At 52.5% G+C, this 22967-nt stretch overlaps 1 protein-coding gene across 3 annotated transcripts in view; it reads right to left on the reverse strand.

Annotated features, from left to right (window-relative positions):
* Window positions 1-22967, reverse strand: part of Pax2 (paired box 2) — a 66939-nt gene that overhangs the window by 41178 nt on the left and 2794 nt on the right. Inside the window, exons 2-3 of one of the 3 annotated variants that reach the window (XM_033761469.1) lie at window positions 22023-22188; window positions 21146-21343 (exon numbers count right to left, since the gene is read on the reverse strand). In XM_033761469.1, the coding sequence (XP_033617360.1) occupies window positions 21146-21343; window positions 22023-22188 (364 nt within the window). Of the gene's footprint in view, window positions 1-21145; window positions 21344-22022; window positions 22960-22967 lie in introns of those variants that run through there. The other 2 variants (XM_033761468.1, XM_010626369.3) reach the window with 2 other exon arrangements.

The following is a 22967-nucleotide window of genomic DNA, read 5'->3' on the forward strand; positions in this document are numbered from 1 at the left end:
GGTGCCCCCTTCTGCTCTGCCATCAGGAGGCCACATTGCCTTAGGCTCAGTCACTCAGCTTCTCTGCGCCTCGGTTTCTTCAAATGTAAAACAAAGGGCTCAACTACAGGGTCTCCAAGGTCTCCTTCCCCGGTAGGAGTAACACGACTGAGAGGAACAGACAAGGGAGAGGAAGGCAGTGTAGGAAGGTGCTGCGGAGGGCAGAGGCCAGTCTGGGGCCAGGTGAGCAGGAGGCTGCAGACCTCAGGCTTCGCCAGCCGCCAGGGACGCGGTGTGGAGCAAGGAGGAGGCAACAAGGCTGAAAATGAGGGTGCGATGGTGGAAACCGCTGCCTCCCACTCATTGGACACCTACTCTGCGCCAATAATGTGCAGACTTTCTATTACTGGTACGTACTTCTCTTAACCCACACAACAACCTGCAAAGTAGACACTGTTACCTGCATTCTGCAGGCTGGAAATCAAAGCCAGTGAGATCACTCAGTTTTACCTAGGCTCACCCTGCTGCTCAGGGCAGTCTGAACTCAGTCGCCTTCATCCACAATCTAATAGCCAGGTGTAGGGCATCTTAAACTGTGAGTACTTCCTCGAACTAGAGGAAACCCGAGCAAACCGACCCCAGGACACTGTCCAGGCAGTGCGGGATAAGGAACTGGACACAGGGAAGCAAAGGAAGAATTTGCAAGACACCACGAAGGCAGAATGGTCAGGACTTGACAACTAATGGGAGTTAGCCATAGCTCTAAAACCTCAGCTGTGTCACCCCTGGGGTGGTGACTGCTTTCATAGGGAAGTGGTGCTATGGGCCGCAGACAAGCAGCATGTGTGGTGCGCACAGCCAGGCATGACACACAGGCGAGAAGGGCTTTGCAGATGTCTCAGACAGGCGAGTTCAGAGGGCCGAGAGGCCTGCGTGGTACAAAGCGGTCTCACGTGTAAGAAGAAAACGAGAGATGAATGGACAAAGAAAGTGTGGTATTTGCACACAGTGGAGTACTACTCAGCCGTAAAGAAAGACGAACTAGTCATTTGCACCTTGAGACCATAATGTGAAATAGATCAGACACGCAAGCTTTCAAATCGCACGATTTCTCTCATGTGAGAAACCGAAAATATAAATAAACAACAAAGTAGGAAGTAGAGAGATACAGCACATCTTTCTCAAACGGGAAGAGACTAAGAGAGGGAAAAGGAGAGGAGAGGAGGAGGATGAAAAAAGGAACTAAGACGTGTCACGTACACACCCTGACTCCACACAGGAACGTAAACGTCGTGTAGTACAAACGTCCTAATAAGGGGAACGACACAAGCCACAGGGCCATCGGTGCCACAGCAGGGTCCACAAGGGTCGGGGGGCCAGGAGCGGGCAGGCGTGTCAGTCAGGACAGTCCTGGATGCAGGGTTGAGGGAGGGTTTTCCGGGGCAGCCAGGACCCCAGAGAGTTTGGCTGCTGAGGAGGAAAAAGCAGTGAAGAGCGGAACAACAGAGGGCGTGGGGGAGGGGCCCAGAGCTTCTCGAAGGAGCTCTTGCATCTGGGTGTGGTGGGCATGGTGGGAAGGCCAGCATTCGGGGGTCGAGGCGGGAGGACCAGGAGTGTGAGCCCAGCCTTGACAATGTAGGGACTAACTGAGATTTAGTGAAGACCCTAGGGGTTCAACCCCGGCACCCCTCATTCCATCCACACACAAAGAGCTTTCGCAGCCTGTAGCTCTCAGCCAACAGGAGGTGAGGTCACCTCGGAAGAGGTGGGGAGACAGCTCAGCCTGATCCCCCGGGAAGTATCACACAGTAGCTGAGGGCAGAAGGCTCATCTACAAGAAGAGCCGAGGGCCCTGAGCCCGAAGAATAGCTGTTCTGACTGAGGGCAGCACAAACTCCCGGGGCTCGGGGTCTGTGGGCAGCTCTGCTTGAGGGCATTGGCTCTGGACTAGGAGGGCCTGGCCGGGGCAGGCTGGGGCAGAGAAACGGACGGGGTGGTGGGGTTTGTCCGTGTCACCCAGAGCCCTGGTGCAGGTTTAGCCAGTGATGGGAACTCACTACTCCCTGACAGCGGAGCTGGGCAAGGCACCTGCTGCGTTACTGCTGCTCTTGTGTCCATCCAGGACCCGGCAGCCGGCTCTCGCCACGTCCCATAGGGGACCGCAGGGAACTTAGGAGCTGAGGCCTCGGAAGCCTGATGCACTCCTGCGTCCGCAGACGGCCATACGGCCTGTGGGAATCCCACCTCGGGCCGAGGGATGGAGTGAAACAGGTGCCCGGGGCAACTGCCCGGCTCCACTTCCCCATGTTTCCCTGCTTCCCTTCTCCAGCCCTTTTCTACGCTTGGCCCCCCAAGTCGGCCAGCACATCTCCGTCCTCCACAGCCCCCGTCTGAGGTCAGGTCCCCACACATGGACCCGGGAGGTCACCTCTCTACTAGGGGGCTTGTCATCCCCCATCTTCGTGGAAGGACCAGGTACTGCTCCCCACCCCCTCCCCAGCAAGCTTTCCTGCCGGGTGCTCTTTTCCTCCCCACTTCAGATGAGAGGGCTCTGTCTTCCTGAGTTGGAACCCCAGCTCTATTACTTGCTGCCTGGGAACCCCTTGGTGATTTCTCACTCCCTCATCTATAAAACAAGATAACACTGTTCTGCAATTTCTAGGACTATAGTGAGGACCAGCAGGACAACACACGCAAATGATTAGCATTAGTGGGCTCATGAAGGCCCACTGGCTTTATTACTCCTATGAGTGACCCTTAGGCCTGGCTGCTTTCAACACAGGGCTGAGCCTGGTACAGGCAGGAGAGCTCCCTCCCAACATTCCCTCGCTTGGTAAGGCACCGAATACACAGGAAACAGCAAGAGACACCCCAAAGAGAGGTTGTGTCAGAAAGACTTGAGGAGACAGACTGGGGACCGGGCTTGGCAGGAGGACACAGCAATGGCAGGGTGGTGGCAGGCTCTGGAGCAAAGGACGACAAGCAGAGGCGGCGGACAGGTCACGGCCCCTTTGGTTAAATTCCCAGGACGCCCCCTTCACTAGCTTGGGATCGCCACAGTCTCAAGGCTCTGTGAGTTGGAAGGTGACCGTGAGGGAGTCTCCCAGCAAGCTGCCAACTGGTGAAGACGGAGGGGAGGAGCTCCCCACCTCCCAGGAAAGCACGGGAGACCCCTACACCACTTCTGCTCCCACCTCCTGCCTCCCACCGCTTCCTCTGTGCTTCCTTCTCTGTCTCTCTCCCTGTCTTTCTCTGTCGCCTTTGTCTATCTGTCCATCTCCCTGCACCCTGAAGTCCCACCGTGACTGTGTGAGTTTATTGATTCCTGGGAGCTGGGGGAAGCAGGCGGCAGGGCTGGGGTGCAGGCTCAGGGATGGAAATAGAAGGCTATAAATTATTTGTGACAGGAAAGCAATAGTGGCAGAGTGCTGAGCACAAGTCCTGTGTCACTATTAGATTCCTTTTAGCCTGATGACACTGTAAAAAAGGTTAAGTGTCTGCTGGAATCGTACACCTGGGGGGCCGGGGCAGCCTGGGAGCAGAACAAGGCACCAAGAGCAGGTATATCAATTCTCTAGGCCAATAATATTCCTCTCATTGATCGCCACGGAAAGTTCAAAAATCTCATTACAGCCAGGCAGACCGGGAACTTTTTACAAATCAATAGAATGATATAATGTATGTATACTTAGTACAAATGTATCTATTCATCTATCCATCCATCCACGGTCTGCCTCAGGGTTTCCAAGTGAACCTACCTATCATATTATGTTATGTTATGTATGATATTGTAGTGCATTATATTATATGATAATAAATGGTGTGCAAAAACTCCCCGAGGTAGAGACAGAGAAGAGGTCCTATTAGCATCGGTGACCTCAGACAGCTCACTGTGGAAGGGGTAAGCATTTCTAAGACTGTGCTGGCAGGATTTCCAGGACCCATGCTTCCTCAGCAGAGGCTCCGGTGACAAGGCTGCTGTCCACTGCATGTCTGTCATGTGCTAAGCAGCACTCACAGTACTTGAAACAAGTAGTTCGCTTTTCTCTCAGTAGCCCATTTTGCAGACGCAAAGTCATCCATTTCAAAAATGCCAACTCTGGAATCTGAATTCGAGTAGAGTACTCTAGCGCCCATACCTTTCATCATTAAGCTATACTGCTTGCAGGGAAAGACATCCAAAACCGAAGAATCTAAACCCCTGGGTTCCATTTCCATGTTGTGTGAAAAGAAGGGCAAGGGGCCTTGTATCAAAATTAGAAAGAAAAAAGGACTGAAGATGTAGATCAATGTTAAAGCCCTGGGTTCAACCTTCAGTACTACCAAAAAAAGAAAGAAAAGAAAAGAAAGATAATCAGTCAGTCAGTCTGTGTAGCTGCCTGGAACAGACTTCCTCCCCAACTTTGGAGTTACTTCCCAGAGGAATGGCACACTGGCCTCAGGCTGGCCATATCTGCTCAAAGGCCTTAGAAGAAAGATGTCAAGTGTCTGCTATAGAACTACAAATCACCTTCAACTGTCTTGGACTGCTAACTTCACAGTCAGCGGAATAGACTCAAGCTCTGGTGTGGGATAGGTCTGTCCTGCCTTGGTGAATCAGAGGGACTCGAAGGTGGAGAGGTCTCTGGCTGCCCCTCTGCCTGCTGAGCCAGGTGGGCAGGGTGAGGCTCTGCCGGTGACTTCGCATTGCCTGGGTATCATAAGATGAGTCACTCTAGAAAGCAAATATGTTTGCTTCGGCAAAGGACATTTTCCCCAATTAATGCAGGTAAGTGCTTGAGCTAGAGTTTTTGAGAGCTGTCTGTGTCAGGCACTTTTATCCTTGGCTTGGCCCTGTGACAAGTCAGCTACACAAAAGCTGGAGACTGTTCATGGTAGAACTTCAAGTGATATAGATAACCCAAGAAGTTTCTAACTCTCCTGAAAACGGTCCCTACTCCGAGAAACTCTAAGGAACTGGAAACTCTACTTTGTACATCCCAGGAACTGAAAACCTGAAGTCTACTTCCTGTTACAGGGACCCACAGGACAGAGGACCTCTGCACCAGGCCTCCCGCCTGCAGGCCTGCGGGGCTCGGTGCAGTCTGTGCAGAGGTTAGCGGTGTCTGCCCTGGCCTGCTCACAGTCCCTGTAGCTTCAGATTGGACAATGGCAGGTGTCAGGGTTCTGTGTATGGGAACGGCCACTGACCGGGGCCAGGCTATTCCTCGGAGCTGGGGGCAGGACCGACACAGTGGGAACACACACGTGCCAGGTAGGTAAGCAGTTTCCTTCCCAACATGCCCACGGCTTCTGCCTGAGTGTTGCCTCTCAGAAGTCACAAACTCCAAGAAATGAGGGCTGGCTTAGCATGTGCAAGACCCTGGGTTCAATCCCAGTAGTAAGGGGAAAATCCTCCAAGAAATGAGAACCTTACCAAAAATCTTGCAGCAGAAGGGTGTCTTCAAACTACTATCCTTGAACTATCTACATTAGAGTCCCGTAGGGTATCTGCTAAAATGCAAACCCCGGGTCCCTCCTGTGACCTCCTGAATTAGAAGTTCTGTTCTGAACTCTCCAATGAGAAGACTCACTAAAGCTGGAGCAGAGGATGACACTGTTGGGTGTCAGCATACAGGAGCCCCTTTGAGAGACGTGGAGGAGGCTCAGTGAGTTAAGGAAGATCCTTCCTCCTTCAGCCCACTTTTTTCTTGGCCTGCTAATCCTGACCCCAGCCGACCAGCACCCAAATTCAAGAAACTATCAGTCTCTCTGTGAAACCAAGCCGGAGGTTAAAAATAAAAGGCATTTTAGTTTTTGTACATCCCAGGACGGCAAATACCCAGTGGCTTCTAGGATACCCGGCATGTTTGTTGCATTGACTTAGTCTTCTAAGACTGGTGCTGAGGCGACAACTCTCCCACCACGGGCAGGGGCAATTTACCAGGCTAGATGGGCCGTGGGGCCCGCCCAAGGGGGCAATAGGGATGGTTTATATGATGAATGGTAAAGCATATGGATTGATTTAACTTCAAGATATGCATAGGTTTAAAAATTAAGGGGCAATGTGTTTAACTAACCATTTGGAAACCAGTCTGCGGTGCATGCCAACCCCGGAGCGTGACCAGACTGGTCCTCGTGCCACAGCCCTGCCCTCATCTGTCAGGGCTCCTGCCAGAGCTGGGGTGACCAGCTGTCGGCCCTGTGGTCCTGCCGGGGGCCCCCGGGGCTGAAGGGCTTCCCGCAGTGATGGAGAACGGGGGCAGCTGCCGACTCACTGCCGGGCGACCGCCCTCTCCGCCCCACGTCCACCTCTGCAGCCCACCAGCAGGACCTGGGAGGGACGGGGTTTCCTGCCTCCAGCCTGCCGCCTCGGCCCAATCAGTCGCTCCCACACTGTAGACGTCTCCTGATAGGGTGAGCGGCCACGCCCGACGTCTCCGCCCTCCCTCCACGGGACAGTCACAATTCCTTCCCTCCTTGGCCCGCCTTTCCCGACCTGCTCCTCCATCCGTTCCCTGCAGAGTCTGCACAGAGCTGGAATATTATCTCCTTGCTTCCTCAGTCCCCACTGAGTCTTCCTCTGGGCTCTGAGCTCTGCAAGGGCAGGCATCACGTCCGCTTATCTCTTCACCTAGCGTCCAGGCCTGGCATAGTATCAGTGCTCAGTAGCTGCTTGTTGAATAACAAATAAATATTATCATCAGTAGCATATGCTCACTACGTACCAGGAACTGTGGTAAGCACTTCACATAGGCCATTTAATTCTTGTAAGTGCGTGTGAAGACTGTTACCCCCGTTCTACGGACACGGAAGCTGAGGCTCAGAGAGGTTGGGGAACTTGCCTCTGTTGCACAGCTGTTAAGTAACAGAGTAGGATTTTCCTCCAATGCTAGAGATAGGGTGCTAGGTGAGCACCCACTGCGGAGCTACATTCTGGAGGCAGAACTTAAACCTGTGCGTAAAGCACTGCAGAACCTAGGCTGCTCACACTACATAGAATTAGCCAGTCATATCGAGAACAGGTGGCGGAGTCCATGCAATGCTGAGCCTCGTCTGAAGAACGGTATAAAATAACAAAGCAATAACTATCGTTTACCGCATGTCCACTGTATGACAGGCATCACAGTAAAATGCACTTTCTCATTCAAATCCTAACTACAACTCTGTCGACTGTGCTTCCTCTCTGTTTTGCTCAGAAACAGTGGAAAGGTTCAGCAGCTCTCCCGTGGTCACAGGCTCTGGGCCAGACCAGATCCCAGCCAGGACCCCAGTGTCTGACGGCTGAGAGGCATGAGCTCTTCCGGCGTTTTATATTAATATTTTTGGAGTTTTTAACCTACTGGAGCATGAACAACTCTTCTTCAGTCTGTCCACCTCCATGATCTGGACAACTGAGCAAATACATAGGTGGAGAATTAGCTGAGATCACACATGGCTTGGATTCTTAAGATTCGTACCTTCTCCAGCGTGTTGCCCTGTACCTGATACACATTGTATCTGCATAATGAATAAACCATAACTTTCAAATCACGTGCACAGTGACATGACAATACTACATGTAGACAGGTCTCGGTTTCTTTGCGTTTAGAAACTATTTCTACAATCAGTGTATCTTTACATTCACACTTGCTCTAATGCATTGATCCAAGATTTACAATAGTGGAAATATTTGTCAAAATCGCTTTCATGAATATCGGCCACCAAATTATGCCTGCTTCTGCTTCACGTGTAAGCCACAGTGAGGCTGGCAGCATCTCTGCCCACTGCGTGGGGCGTCCGAGAGTCCCACGTCACAAGCGTGTGTTCGTATTGGCCACGCACCAGTATCAATGTGCATGGACGTGCGCTTGTGTGCCTGCGAGTCTCTGTCCGTGGCTGGGATGGGTGGGGGTGGGGGACGTGGAAATGAGAGAATTATTAAATGCCAAGTACATGTGCAATAAATTCCATTGATTTTATAAACTCCAACTTGTCTTCAGTCTCCTTCCATTCTTTATCCTGGGGGCATTGCAACAAAAACCTATTTTAAATACCTTGGCTTCCTCGTTCCCCCTCCCCAAAAAAGTGTCAATATTTTATTTGGATTTTTAACTTCACTCCATAACAGTTGTTTGACCTCCTGACTCGTGCAAGTCACATAAATTCTGGGACTTTATTCAGGAGCCATGTTCCTGCTATTGAATAAGCAATTTGGGAGGGTGAATTAATGACTTGTGCTGTTGCTGGAAAGTCCCTGAAGAAATATTAAAATTGCTTGCAGACTGAATCGATACTCAGTGAATGCCCAGCAAGAGGACTCCAGCTCTGGAATGGCCACAGAAGGCAGGAGTCGGAGGGGAATTCCTGCACCCAGCTTGGCAGGCTCCTCTGCCCACCTTTCCCTTCATCCCTGGAGCTCTGTCATTTTCTGTAACAGCCAAGTCTTATTAAGCCCTAGCCAGGAGAGAGCCGATTTGTCCTGTTTCAGGAGGCAGGCTCAGGGGACAGTTTACCAGCAACAAGAGCCGAGGCCTCATCGGAGGTGATGGCCATGGTCGTCCACCTGCCAAAGAGACAGAGCAGGCTGCCGCCGCCTGCAGGCTCACTGCGCTGGTCACTTCCTGGAGAGGGCTGGGTGCTGTGATGCTGGCTGTGCCTTTGTGCCTCTGTGTGTGGGGCCTAGGGGACGGCAGCTCAGATTGTGCTGCATGTCACCGCGCAGCGCAGTGTGCCCACACAGCCTGGCATCTGGTTGCAGGTCCGTGACGTGGTGTTTTGCAGTATTGTGTGCTCCAAGAGCTTACACTTGGTGTAACACTGAGTTGGAGGAATGTGAGCATTGTTTGGTGGCAATGTCTGTGTTTCTGCTTTGAATTATTGTGTTCATCGATCATATCTGCATCCTTTTATTTGTAATGTATGTCCCAGAGATTAGGTTAATGGTGTCTCCGTGGCAATGTGCACTGAGTAATGATGCTGGATCTGGGTGGTGGTGTAAGGCTTGAGGATTGCTCTCATCGCCTTTGAGGCGAGCTCTTGGGTGAGCGGCCCACCCTTCGACTTTTTTTCTAGCTCACTCTGGCCAGTCATTTGGAGGTGCCGTGTTCTAGAGATGCACAACAATCTCTTCCTGAGGATAAATGTACATTTAATCTTCTTGCTGGCAAACTGCCGCTGTCCCACAAACAGTTCTTACTCCACAACACGAGGCCTGGGCTCCCAGCCCTACATCTGCTTGGGGAGTAGAGCCCTGGGACAAAGCCCTGTGCCTGCTCGGGTCCCAATGAGAGCAGAGGAGCACGGGTGAGAGCACGGTGGGAGCCCCCGTCCCAGTGGGGATGACCACAGGAGCTCTTAGTTCCAAGACCCTTTCGCCTCTCTGCTCTGTGGCACTGGCCTGCTACATCTTCCTCCCAGGGTTGCCTGATGTGGCTCAGGAGTGGCCTGCATGGAGGTCACACACCATGGGGGGCGTGGGCACAGGCACGGGCATGGGGGCCTTGCTCTGTGCTTGTGAGGGACAATGCGACCTCACAGGGAGGCACGAGATGTGAATTCTCCGAGGGCCCACACCGGCACTCCCTGTGTCCACAGCATGCGTGGAGTATGGCATGTGGGTTCCAGAGCCGGTATTCGTGGGTTCAAAGCCTGAGACCTTGAGCAAGTTATTTAACTTTTCTGCACTCCAGCTGCCTTATCTATGAGCAATCCTATAAAGCCCTGTGGGGTTGTTCATGAGGCTTAGATCAATTAGTACACATGACACGCTTCTAACAGCTCCTACTGCAGTCAGCACCGGTCATTACACTGCTTGTAATGGTGGTGGTGGTGAATACAAGGGCTTATCACCCACAGCAGCCACATGGGCTAAGTAGATACAGAAATGTACCAAAGTACCTAGAACCCTAAACAAGTCACGGTGTGTGTGCACGTTGGTGCTGCCGGGCAGTGCGAGCCGGTGGGCAGTTCCCGCCTTAGCGTCTGGTCCATTTGTGCAGGGTACGGGTTGATGGAGGCCCCCACACCCATCTCCACCTGAGGCTGCAGCCAGCTCTGTGGTGGTGCAAGGGCAGAAAGAAAGACAGAAGCTCTCTGCAAGCTTTACACTTACTGGGAAACAAAAACTCTGAGGATGACTGAGCTCTCAGGATTCCAATTTAGCTTATTATAAACTTTCCCTTTGGGGCAGGGATTCAGCACAGTGGTTTTGCCGCCTGCCTCACAAGTGCAAAGTCCCGAGTTCAATCCCCAGTACCAAAAACAAAAAAACAAAACAACAAAAGAACCAAAACAAAAACCAAAAAGCAAACAAGCAAAAAAATCCTTTCCTTTCTAATTTTAAAAAACCTGAACCTTTAGCATCTAATGGGTACAAACAAGGAAGAGTGGATGTAGGTAACTAAATCTGAGAACTAAGGAAGGGATAAGACAGCGACTGTTCGGTTACCAGGTAAGTGACTGCAAGATAGCTGGGTATGGATCTTTGAATGTTCACTGAGTTGGACTTGGTTACTGAATTAAGGCAAAGGGGCAGGGAGAACATGAGGTGACAGGGGGACGAGACTCAGCCTCGTTCCACGGGATTCCCCAGAAAGGCGGGGCATGTCTCTGTGGGGCTTGGCAACTTTGGTTTTCATCTTTGCTCTCGATAGGTACAAGAATCTATTATTGTCCAGTTACTTTAAGACACTGCACCAGATAAATTAAGCCCAAAGTCAATTTTACTTCTTCAATTTTTTTCTTAAAGTCACTTTCCCCTTAGCGACAGAAGTAATGACAATGATTTTCAAATGCCCATGTTTCCCAGGAATATCCAGATGTGCAGGACAATGGCCACAGACTGGTTGAATTTGTCAAATATTTGCTCACGGCTCCCCCTTCATCTCGTCTCCATTTTCACCCTTCTTTGCCTCTTCCTGTTCCACTCTTCCCTCTCACCTTCGATGGCATTTAAGTATCAGAGGAACCTTCAAACCCACCACTTAAGGATTTTTCCCCACTACCATTTCATTTTATCTTAAAAAAAAGCTCCAAAATGCAAAACACCATAACCCATGAAAATGCCATGAAGCCTGGAAAATGCCAACCTTCAACTCCTCAAGAAATGGCAGGCTCATCCCAGAGGAGGGACGTGTACTTGTACACACAGAGACACACACCCCCACCACGCTGGGCTTCCAAAGTGGACAAACCAATTCTGCCCAATGATCAGAGAACCGAGTTACAGAGATGCTTTTTCCCGGTAAATATGCAGAGCAGACGCCATTCCTAAATCTGACTGGACCCCTAACACACCACAGTCCTCGCTGGTGTTCATCATATACAACTCTGCTCAGAGAATTCCCTTTTGGCTCTTCAAGAAGTCTCATTTAAAATATTTCAATATTTATGTACACACAAACCTACACACATGGACACAGACACAAAACAACAAATACACATTTGATTATTACTTTTTTTTTGTACCGGGGATTGAACTCGGGACCTTGTGCTTTCGAGGCAGGTGGTGGCACCACTGAGCTACATCCCTGGCCCTGACTATTACTACTGCAGTAAGAATAGCTAACATTTATTGAGCCCTTCATATCTGCAAGGTGCAGTTCCAGCTAGGTTTATGTGGAATGGCTTATTTAACCCTCAAGAGAACATAGGCAAGCCCTGCATGAGAATCCCCGTGTTACAGGAGTGAGGACACTGGGTCCAGAGGGGACGTGAAGCTGGGCCATCACCATGCAGCCAGAGACCGGGAAGGGAAGCCAGATATTTCCAGAGCCTTCCTCTATGCTTGCACTACGCCACACAGATTTATGTGAATTTCCTGGCACATAGTAGGTGTTTAGTAAAGGTTTTCTGAACAGATAAATGAAAAAAAAAAAAGAATAGCTATGTCTATTAAGAACTGGATGATTCTTCCCTTAAGACAGCAAAGTGGGCTTCCTAATGGAAGCCAGGCCCAACAGACAGCTTCTATTTGCTTGGAGAAAGCCCTCTGCCTCCCGACCGACGTTCAGGGAGGGACCGGCCCTGGTCAGTCTGCACTTGTGTAAATGCTGTCTGCCCTCACCACTGCCCAGCCCAGCCTCCCAGCAGGCCAGAAATCAGACCCACAGGCACCATCAAACATACATTCTAGCTGCAACATTGTTTCCAAGAATATTTTTCTCTGGAAACAAATGTTTCTCGATGTGTTGATTCTGTGTCTGGATGAAAATGGAGAAATCCAATCAACTAGGTGGGCGCTTCTAAGTCACCAGAGTTTTTGGCATCGCATAGGCACCCTTTATAGATGACTGACTGAAGTTTTTGGTTTCCATCCAGATGTTTGGGCGTTGCCATGGTCATTAACCTGTTTGTCAGCAAGTGCCCATGCATTTCCAAGACACATAAATGAACACTAAAGAGGAAAAGAATAACCCAGAATAAAACAGACTACAGAGGACAAGGGCAGCAGCTATTCACAAAATCAGTCAGGCAAGTGGTGCTCTGGGAAGGCACTGCCACCTTGGAGATGCATTAAAATGTGGATCCAGCTCACAAGAGACTTGTGTGTTTAAAGGCCTTTAAAAACCTCATACGGCTGTATCTTTGGCTGTCTACAGAACCGTGCCAATCCGATCCCGTCACGGCAGAGCTGCTGATCAAGCCCGGGTCCAGCACAGCGAGCAGTCTGCCCACAGTGGGAGCGACCAGCCCACGCTCTCTCCCTGGACACTCTCTGATGCCTGAGTGTGGGCACGGGCTGTCTCTACCCACTGCCAGTCCAGGGTGCAGGTCCTGCGGAGCTGGGTGTAGATCTGACTTGCGACTTTGTCCGTGTACCTCTCCTTGAGATTTAGTGCTCTGCCTCCTCCCATCCATCCTACCGCCACATCTCTTCGCTCCCTGTTTTAATACTATTTACAACTCCCTCACTCGTACAGCAGCACAGCTATCTTTCAGTGTCTCTAACTAATACACCCAAATGATTTTTCTTACCCAGGCTTTCTCTCCCCTCGACTTAATTTATGTTTTAGTAAATAGGGACTTTAGGTCGTTCAATTTAATAGCATTTAGGGTTATCGCTTTTATCAAAGGGATCGTGGCACTAAAGGACTCCTTGCAAGGTACATTTGTTTCTTCTTATGAGCAACCAGCTGTCCCTGTGTGTGAGGAGGCTGCGTGCATGCACGATGTCCTCCCCAGTTGTGCTTTTACGCTCCACTGCGCTGTGTCAGTGCCACTTGGCACCGGCAGGACAAGCCAGGGAAGGCCTGGTGTGGACAGCAGCTGACCCTCAAACTGCTGGAAGTCGATCTAGGCCCAGGGCCCTCCTTGTGCAGGACCTCTCAGCTCCCCTAGGATCAGGCCCACGTATGCCTGGCAGAGCCCCTCCGCCAGGCACTCCTCTCCAGGACCTGTGGCCTCAGGGCTACAGAGCAGGCCTCGGTATTCCCCATGCAAGCGTGGAGCAGCCAGGCCCCAGAGGCTGAGCTGGTGCGTGCGGGGAGGGTGCAGACGCTGCTCCCCTGTTCCGGGCCACCCCTCTACTGCTTTTCCTCCTCTCGTTCCTTCCACACCTTCTGCACATCCCTGACTCTGGTTGACCTTGAACTCTGGCCTCCCTCTTTACTCATATTCCCTCCGTCACTGGGGGCAGCCTCTGCAGGGAAGCAGTTACCTGACCCGACAGGCCGACAGGCCGGAGACCAGTAGCCAGAGGGGCCAGCCCATCATACCACTCCTAGAAATAAATCCCATTGTATTTGCATTTTAATTTTCCACATAAACAAAGGCCCAGAGTACTCGCTTGGGCAGCATCACTGGATAAATTTAATTAGTAATGAAAAGTTTATAGGGCCCTCTTTAATGCGATTAATGCTCAGTTAACATTTATCACGTTGCTATGCTGGAATCACCTTTTCTAAGCAGCCACTGGCCATGAAATGAATTTCTCTCAACTTTCTTTGTACCCATCCCGGGAAGTCATCTCCTAAGGAGTCTTCGTGACCTTCCACTGTCTCCCTGGGGCCAAGACAAACGGAAGTGAGGGTGGGGGAAGAGGCAGCTGTTTTGTGCTGGTTGGGAGGGCAGAGCTGACCCAGGCTGGGGATCAAGCCCTGCAGTCTGGCTGGAAGGCTTTGGCACCCCAACTCCAGGAGGCCGTTTCCCTCTGGCTGTCCCAAGGCCAGACCATCACAGTCAGGAGGCTGTCAGCAGGGAACATGAAACCTCCGCGAGTCCCCAGAGGAAGTGTGGCCTTCCCCATCTTATCAAATTCACTTCACTCTTTAATTCAAGTCTGCTGAGATTGGCCTCCTAGCCTCAACCAGCTAATCCGAGTGATGAGGAGGAGAAAGAGGGCAGAGGAGGGGAAGGGACTAGGGTGCCCGTTCTGCAGGCGACAGAGGAGGATCGCTGCTGGCTGAGAACCCCTCATTTCTCAGACACAGGTAAACACGCGCAGAGACTGCTGCTGGTTCACCTACTGTTGTTTACACAGCTCACCACCCTGGCCGTCACGCACGACTTGACACACTCACCTCCCGCACAGCAAATGATCACTGCTGTGTTCACACCCCTAGACACGCGTGTGCCCACAGACGGCTGCACTGGGACCCTTGGTGGACACGAGCTGGCCCTCATCCGCCGCCCATCCCAGCGCGTGCGGTCCTCTCCACTCTGCCCTCTGGATTAACAGTCACTCCCAACAAACAGGCCCTCTAGTGGGTAACAGGGACTAGTCAAGAACCACACAAGCCCTTCACCAGAAGCCTGGTTTAACAAGCCCGAGTCCTGAGAGCTCCCTTGGACGCCAGGGCCATTAGACAGCTTCCCAGGGCATGAAAGGCAGGCTGAGCTGGACACCCGATCCACTACTCTAACACAGAGCCACACAGAACCCTCCGCGACACACACACTACATCCCCCAACTTCTGTAGACAACACAGACAGGGACGGAGTTCGGATGGAGGCAGCAGGGAAGGAGCAAGACAAGAGTCTCCTCCCTGATCATCCCTTCGAGTCCTGGGGCTCGGGGCTCCACTGTGCCCTCCTGGTGAGTACGCCCCTCTCTAGCCACCTGCCACCTCTTGCCAGGGCCATGCATGTGGCCCTGAGACTTTACCACCCAGTGCCACTTCTCTTCCTTCGCTCCCCTCTCAGAAACGTGCCCATCTTCCTCCTGCCTGGCTGGTCTTCCATGTTCTCCTTTAGCCCACCAGGGCTCTCCTTGGGTGCCCATCAGCCTGGACTACAGCTGCCTGCAGCTCTGGCTCCCTCCAACCGCTTTCAAGACCTTGCAGAGTCCTAAAAGCCGTGGCTCAGATAAGTGGGATCCAGCCTGTTCTTGCAAGCTCTGTGGCTGTGTGCTCTGCACCCTGGCACATGCTCCGGTCCCCAACAAGCCTGCCTCCCTCTCGCTTCTCAGCTCCTCACCTTCCTCACTCTTGCAGTCTGCATTCTCACCTCCCATCCCCTGCCCACGCACATGTCACACGCCCCTCTCCTCTCTTCCCTGCTCCAGGAGCCTCTGGACTAAGGGGCTCAGGCGCTAACACTGACGTTGCTCTGGCCTAATGCAGACATCGGTATGTCGAGTCCCACAGATCTGTTCCTTCACACAGCTACATCCCCCAGGCCTTTTGTAATTTTAAGACAAGATCTTGCTATCTTACTTGCCCAGGCTGGGCTCAAACTTGTGATCTTTCTGTCACAGTTGCTAAAAGTCATCTCCATGTGGGCCGGGGATTTAGCTCAGCGGTTCGGTGGCCTGCCTTGCAAGCGTAAGGACCCGAGTTCAATCCCCAGTACCAAAATAAATAAATAAAATGAAATCATCTTCATGTATCAGTGCGTGTAGGCTGGACCTATCCTACGGCTCCTGGAGTCATGCAGCCCCTGCAAGCCTCAGTCCTGCAGCCACTTGGTGCTGTTGGCACCACCCTCGGCAAATACCAGGTTGAGCTTGGAAGCTACTTTCCTACCCTATCATAAACCTGAACCTCTCCAGAACAGAACACTGCCTGAGTCTCAGCCCCACCCTCTCAAAGTAGGAGATATCTATCCATCATGTAGTCTTTCAGGAAATGGAGAAGAGGGTCCCCCAGCTTCTGCAGGTGGAGGATGAGTTGTACATACTTTTCCTTCTAGTATAAGAGCTGCAACCCTAGGTGGCCATAAACAGGTCTGGGCATAGACCCGAGCACTCACAGGCAAAACTACAGCTGGAGATGCAGATCTGGGGTGCTGGGAGCAGACAATGGGCCCCTGGACTAGGAAGTACCTTTGTCAGTCCTGCTAAGACTAGGAAGCACGCCCCTCCTCCATGTGGGCTCAGCGGGAGCTCCCTCTTCAGTTTGGGGCGGTGTATGGCTGATCTTCTGCATTAGTCACTACTATTACCACTCTGTCTTCAACTGTAATAGTCCAGCCCATGAGCACATCCCATCACTTTTTCAATCACATCATCCCACAAGCACCACTCCATTCCCCAAGAGCCCCCCAAAACACTTGTCCCTACCACTCCAACTTCCTGTGTTGCCTCTTATTCCTTGGGTGTACTTTGCACAACAGTCCTGCACCTGTGCAACAGGCATAGAAAGCCACTGCACTCGCCTGCCATGTCCACAGCCTCCCCAGTCTCTCCTCCAGGGGCCGCTCCTGCCTGGCCCCACCCCACTTGGCCAATTCCCCTTGTGGCCCTCTATTGAACTGTTCTGTTGTCCATTTCCCGGTGACAAGGGCTCTGGTTACAGAGTTATTGATTGGTTTTCATGCAGACAGATGGGCCCTTCCCGGCTCCCATCAAAATCCCTGGCTGTATGGGCTGATTGTTGCCTCTCGGGGTATAGGATTGCAATGGAGACCACCCTCCACGCAGCCTCCTTTGCCCGGGCCATGGATGGAAATAAATGGAGGCAGCTTGAGCAATAATAAAAGCAATTCAGTAGGTTACCTGTGCAGACACAAGATTTATGCCTCTTCATATTTAATGTGATTGTTTTATTGAGTTCTCTGAACAGTTGGGACACTATTTATTTAGGGTTTCCCCCTCTCTTTTCTTCTTTGCAGGACCCTCAAAAACCCACCTGGAGTGCTGGTTAGGAACAACCTCTCCTGTCTGTCTCATCTCAAAGCTGCCAGCTGAGACAGGAACTCAGGGCCACCAGCCAACTGCCTTCACCTGCAGGCCTTTGTGTGTTCTGGACTCTCATGGGCCAGCCACCAGGGAGACAGACCAGTGCGACCACTGGCCAAGAAGCCCAAGCTAAAACAACTGACTAAACAGAAATGGACTTTTCAGGGTGGCAATCCAGCTCACATGAAAACATAAGATCAACAATGGCGCCTACTCCTAGGAGAGGCGACCCCGGTAGAGGGAGGCCCTGTCTGGGGAGGATGCAAGGGTGCTGGACAGAAACAGCTGAGAAGAAATTGATATTTGTGCCCAGGTCTGCTTAGACCTGAGTCTACAGGCAAGTTCTCTGTCCTTTGGTCTCTTCTGTGGGTAGAGTCGCTTGTTTAACCATCAGTTTGTCCTGCCTCTGGGCCCTGAGACCCAGCAGCGACCAGGGTTAGGAGACATGGCAGGCAACACCACTGCTCCATCCCAGCCTTGTGCCAAGCAGGTCCAAGAGTCAAGTCAGGCAACATTCTAGAATTGGAAATTCAGAGGAAAGAACAGACTCTAGTCCAGAACATTTCTTAGCATTCACACAGCTGGGGAGCATGGCTCTCAGCCTACTCAGAAAGGCAACCACCTGACCGGAAGACCACCACCACCCCACTGCCAGACCCTGACACAGACCAGAGGAAGACTTGGGGTGCACCGGGTGACACAAGCTGAAGTTCTTTAACACAGTACCAGGGCTGCCGCCTTCTTAAAGTCACTGTCACCACAGCTAGGAGAAGGAATGTGACCACTTGGAGCCTCACAGGCTGAGGGAGAGGATCGGTGGATGGTGATCAGTGAGCGGCAGGCTCTGGAAGGGTTCATTCCAAAGGTCCAAGGGCAGGAGCACAGGGTGGGCTCAGAAAGTCTGAAGGTGGCACCTATACTGTCAGCCCATCCCAGAAATCCTTGGGGGATCTTCGGTAACCTCAGACTTTTCAGAAGTTTGTGCTGCTTTCTCGAAGGACTCCAGAGCAACAGCTGAACCCAAAGACTCTGCATATGCTCAGGAAAATCCTTCCTGCACAGTCAGTTTCTCAGCCACGTAACTTGGTGACTTGTCCCCCTTTTGGCAGCACACACACACCCCCGCTGCCATTCCCACACCATGTTCGAACTGGAAATAACTGTTTATAAACACCTGCCCTCCACAGCAGCAGTGTACAAGCCGAAGAGCCGGCAACTCCATGCTCAGCGATCAGCAACCCAATATTTAGAAGGATTCAGATAAATTCCACATGCTAAGCAACACAGTCGGTTCTGGGGTTTCTGGGCATGGTCTCTGGGTGCGGAGAGGCTTCCTGACCTGCTCCTTTGGCCCAGAGAGGCAGTTCTACCTGTAGGAGGATTTGCTAACGAGACTGCAGTTGGGTTGGCCAAGCCTTTATCGCGACAGGAACAGAGTGCCAAGACCATTTTTAAAGCATGAAAAGCAATTTAGCTTATAGCCACAACAGCATATTTCAAGTAGGGCAACAGCATCTGTTTTGAGAGGGAGAAGATGAAAACCCTTTGGCTCAGGTAGATGAGCATGTGCGGACTTCCTCTCTTGCCAGTGCAGGCTCCTTCCACCCAGGCTCATAACTGTTAGGAAGGACCCAGCACTCGCAGAGAGGAAAATCTCTAGCAGAATTTTCAAACTCTCAACATAAGCGGCTATGCCCCTTAGATGAGCGCGCGGGTGGAGCAATGTGTCCCAGATAGACCTTTCGTTTTAGAACACAGCACTCCCGGGAAGGACACTAAGGATGGGGTGCCAGAAGCAGCCCAAGAGTCCTCTGGGAAGCCCCCCAAAGTTTTTGGGAAACTGAACCATGGGAAGCTCTGCCCAAAGTGAAACTGAGAACAGCACGACTGTGCCTTGTTGACCAAGAAGGCCATGAAGGCTAAGCACAGGGTCCTCTCCGAATCCATCGGTGCCTGCCCACAGATGGCTGCTTCTCCACACCTGAGGGAGGCCTCTGCGCTCCACAAACAACAGGGCCCTGGACCAGGCATGCTGTGCAGCTATCAGAGTAGTCACAAGGCTCTTCTTCCCCCCATGCTCATCTCCTGAGCAGCTCACTCAGCTACTTCCTCCCAGTTCCGCTGGGCACAACTCAGGACCTCCAGAGCTTGATCCCAGGGTCCCCTGCTTTAGGCTCTCTGTGGCTTTTCAGGACAAAATATTCCCAAACTTGTGTCTAAGCCAGCTTCCCGAAACATCTCAACCCTTGAGGGGGTGTGTTTGGGGGAAGAGAACAGAGGGTGTTAGGCAGGGCCGCCCCACGCTGGCCTAGTGCCCACTTCTCCACTCCACTCCAGAACAAATCACCTTAACTATACAGGGCTCAGGTTCCTCCAAAGGCTGGCAAATCCCATCACGGGGAACGAGCACCTCTCCATCTCTGTTCTCCAGAACAGCACCACCCAGTTCAGCACACCGCTCCTCAGCCAGGCCACTCTTGGCCCCAGATGCTCTCCTCAGATGACCTCAATTTCAACTCATGGCCAGGACCAGCAGCCAGTCAAAAGCATGGTCACGATGGGTCAGAAGCCAACACTTTCTCGCTTTTCCCTTCCTAACTGCCATGCCTGCCCTAGCTTCCTCCCAACTTTTAAATACAAAGTACTTATTCCTCTCCCCAATTAGAATCTTTCTCTAGCTCCTTTGGAAGATGTCTGAATGTCAAACTGACATGTTTTCAATATCTGGCTGAGCCAGACCCAGGGAGCTGGCGGGTTTTGGAGGGTGTATAATTAGCTGATCAGTATTATGTTACCCTGTTCATAACTGAATAACCATTTTAATACAGATGGCACACACTGGGATAATTTCTGGGGTCGCCTCGCAGTACGTTACAGCACAAGTGTGGCAGAGGGAATCTTCTTTAGCCAAGGTACATTCTACCAGCTAATTTTACCTGCTGTTTTCAGGATGATTTGGGATAATTCCATATCATTTGCAAAATATTTTTTTTTAAACCCTATGATAGTTTATGCTGGCTTCAGAAAAAAAGTACCATCTAAATTCTTGGTTGTCCTGATTATAATAAGCCCATGAAGAGTACAAAGAATAATGGTATCAAAGTCTCGGTCCTTTTCTCACTTAGGGGTGCTTTAAAATGGGGGGCTTGGCTCCGACAGGCCAGGATTTGCACATGGTCTGTGTACAACTGTCACGTTATACAGTCCTGCAATTATCAAGCCAGCCTAGGTTCCTGGGTTTGCCTTTTGCTTGCGTGCTCTCTAGCAACCTCAGAGAAGCACACTGGCACGCTGTCAGGGTATACATGCATGGAGGGTGCCCTGGCTTCCACAGGGCATGAGGGAGTCCTCTGGGGACTGTCTATATGTCCAGCAGACTCTGGCAGGTGTTACCCCACATGCTTGAACATGTCATCAGCACAAAGACTTCATTCTCAAAACTGGCACCTTAGGTGTGTGGGAGCATCCCGCAAAATCCACTCTCAGGCTGTTCTCCCTCCCTGCCTGGCACCCCTCTCCTTGTCTAGCTCCTCTGTTCCCTGCCAATTGGTGGCTGGTGGTTGGCATTTGTTCCACAGGCCTGGATGCCAGTGCTTCTAGACCGGAAATTTGTTCGGAGCTGGCTAGCAAGACTTGGGCTCCTGGGAGGCAAGCTTCGTGGGAGTGGCAAGGGAGCCAGGACCAGAAGCTGCCCCTGGGGACAGGCACATGCCTTTAGAAAGGGAAGTCTGTTTGGAGGTGATGAATAGACACTGGTCAGTTTAAAGGCTTCACTACGGGCTGTGATTGTCTCTAGATCCCGAGGCACGTAATCTTGGAGTCTTAATTACCACAAACACTTGGATTCATTTCCACGACGCCAGCGGGGAGAAGCCTGGCAGTGAATACCCAGCTCTGAACTGCAGACAGTCCTGTCTGTCCGTCTGTCTCTCTGCCTTGTAGGTGCCCTCTCCCTGCCAAAGCACTTCAGGCTGGGAGCTGGAGGAAGGGCAGAGACTGGACAAAGGGCAGAGCCCGGCCTGGGGAGACCTTCAGCCTGCAGGAACCAGGAGCTGAGTCCTGCTGACCAGGCCTGGGGAGCCTGCTCACCTGTTGATGGAGGAGACGCTGGGCACTGTGTCATTGTCGCAGATGCCCTCAGCCAGGAGCCGGTCACGGATCTCCCAGGCGAACATGGTTGGGTTCTGCCGCTTGTATTCAGCAATCTTGTCCACCACTTTAGGGGTTGCCACTTTGGGCTTCGAGCCACCGATCACTCCAGGCTTGATGCTGCCAGTCTCATAGTACCTGTGCCGGAAGCCGGCAGGGTCAGCAGGAAGCAGGTGGTGGCAGGCGTTGGGGTGGGGGGGCTGCAGGCTGCAAAGCCGCTGAGCCACTCTCCCACCCTCCCGCCTGAAGCAGCAGCATGAAGGGAAAAGGCCCAGTGTGGCCCTGCAGACTTCCAGAGGGTGCTTAGCTAAGATGAGGGGCATTGAGGAGGATGCAGGGCAGAGGCAGCCACACCAGGGCTGGGCGCACACCTGTCATCGGAACATGAGCCCCTGGAGTGAAAACCCGGGTCTGAAACCTCACCTCTGGCCCTGTCTCACTGCATGCAGGGGCCCTGTGGGAACCAGGCCCCTCCTTCTGCCTGACCAGCGCTGCTGCTGCTTCTCTTGGGGGTCTGCGTTCACACCCCACCCCTCCCCACTCCTCCGACCACCCCCACATTAACTCACTGAAAGGGAGTCCCTTTCCTCCCGACGTCAGGGATGAGGCTGCCTCCCCTCAAGGGCCCAGGAACAGAGCAGGCACTGGGGCAACGCTTCTCCTCCCGCCATCAAGTGAGTGCCCTTCGGACACAGGAGCTGTCTGGACCCCTGGATCTGGGGAATCTCTCTCTCTCCCTCCCGCACAGCGCCTCAACTTTTAGCCAAGTCCTCAGCCGGCGAGGAGACAGGGAGTCTCCCCTGGCTCCAGCCCTCACCTGCCCAGGATTTTGCTGACGCAGCCGTGGCTGACCCGCAGCTGCCTGGAGATGTCGCAGGGCCGCACGCCCTGGTGGGCCAGCTCCACGATGCGCTGCCTCACCACGTCGGGCAGGGGCCGGCCGTTCACAAACACCCCCCCGAGCTGGTTCACACCCCCGTGCCCTGCTGGGGAGAGACAAGAAAAAGACAGCACCCCACACACAGCAGGGACAGCCATTAGTCAGGGTCCGAAGCCTGGGATGAGCAAAGGGAGCAGGCAGGGCTGAGCGCGCCGCTCTGAACTGGCGGAACGGTGGCAGGCTGATCAGTGCGCCAGGGTTAGGGATTGGAACCGGCTAGGTGGAGACATCGCACCCGAGTGGGGCGGAGGGGTGGGAGAGAACTGAGTGAGACACTTGTGACCGTGCAGGAGAAAGTGAGGGATGGAATGGAGAAGTCGGGGGAGAAAGGAAGGGCAGGAGGGAGAGAAACAGCCACGGGGACTTAGTGCTAGCTGAACGAATGCAGGGGAGGAGAGCTGGCGAGCCGCGGGTGGTGGAGGCTGACCGCTGACCAGGGCAGTTTCGCGGTGCAGGGATGGGAAGCTGGTGGTTTGGGGGGTCCTATCCGCCTGACTGCTCAGCGGAGCCCAAGCACAGCGGGGCTAAGTCACACACGCTTCCTTCAGCTGCACACCTCTCCCTTTGTGTGTATTTTCAGTCAAGATCACACTGCCTCTTTCCCCGTGTTTTCTGTTTCTTCTATTTGGTTTTGATCAGTTTTTCTTTCCTTGACGTTTCCCATCTTTAGATATCAGGAAGCCACCTTTCCCTCTGGCCTCCCTAGGGTCTAAAGTGTGTGGGGGGAAGCCGGGTAGGAAGGGGAAGCGGAAGAGTGAGCCCGGGATCTGCTCCGCTCCCCCGGAACCTGAGGCGGAGACTGAGCCAGCGCTGGCCGCGGGG

Source organism: Fukomys damarensis, unplaced genomic scaffold (genome assembly GCF_012274545.1).
Source record: "Fukomys damarensis isolate Sample0158 unplaced genomic scaffold, DMR_v1.0_HiC HiC_scaffold_8, whole genome shotgun sequence".
Classification (NCBI taxonomy): domain Eukaryota; kingdom Metazoa; phylum Chordata; class Mammalia; order Rodentia; family Bathyergidae; genus Fukomys; species Fukomys damarensis.